The sequence below is a fragment of the Myotis brandtii genome, unplaced genomic scaffold, assembly GCF_000412655.1.
Source record: "Myotis brandtii unplaced genomic scaffold, ASM41265v1 scaffold1236, whole genome shotgun sequence".
Taxonomy (NCBI): domain Eukaryota; kingdom Metazoa; phylum Chordata; class Mammalia; order Chiroptera; family Vespertilionidae; genus Myotis; species Myotis brandtii.
In genome coordinates this window covers 335,116-335,547 of record NW_005354316.1, presented here as the reverse complement: position 1 = coordinate 335,547, position 432 = coordinate 335,116, and the positions used below count along the sequence as shown (strand labels likewise).

The window sequence follows — 432 nt, the reverse complement described above, 5'->3', positions numbered from 1 at the left end:
CTGGCTGGGGCCCTGCGCTGGGGCGGCCTCTGGGGGCTTCATTTTCCCCTAAAAATGAGGCTGGTGACCGCGGTCTGCCCAGGCCTTGGGGCAGGACCAGGGAGGGGGAACCCAGAAGGGCCGCATTGAGTGGTCAGCCCCCTGGACAAGTACTTCTTTGGCTCCAACATGGGAAATCCAGTTACACTGGGAACTAGCTGGGTGGGAAGGGCGAGGTCCCCCGACAGCACCCGCCTCTCCGCCTCTCCGCAGTCTGCAACACGACCACCTGCCCCCAGAGCACCCCGGCATGTGGGCCAGGAGAGGAGCTGGCCCCCACCCAGGAGGAGGGCGGCTGCTGCACGACCTTCAGCTGCCGTGAGTGGGGGGCGGGGGGGAGCTCTCTGGGTGTTGCTTGGGCCAGGAGTGTCCTCTCCCCTCCTCCCCACCCCC

General features: G+C 67.4%; 1 protein-coding gene across 1 annotated transcript in view; it reads left to right on the top strand.

Annotated features, from left to right (window-relative positions):
* LOC102241494 (mucin-5B) overlaps nt 1-432 on the top strand; it is a 43,601-nt gene that overhangs the window by 40,497 nt on the left and 2,672 nt on the right. The window contains 1 exon segment of the mRNA XM_014533996.1: nt 198-387. Coding sequence (XP_014389482.1) covers nt 198-387 — 190 coding nt within the window.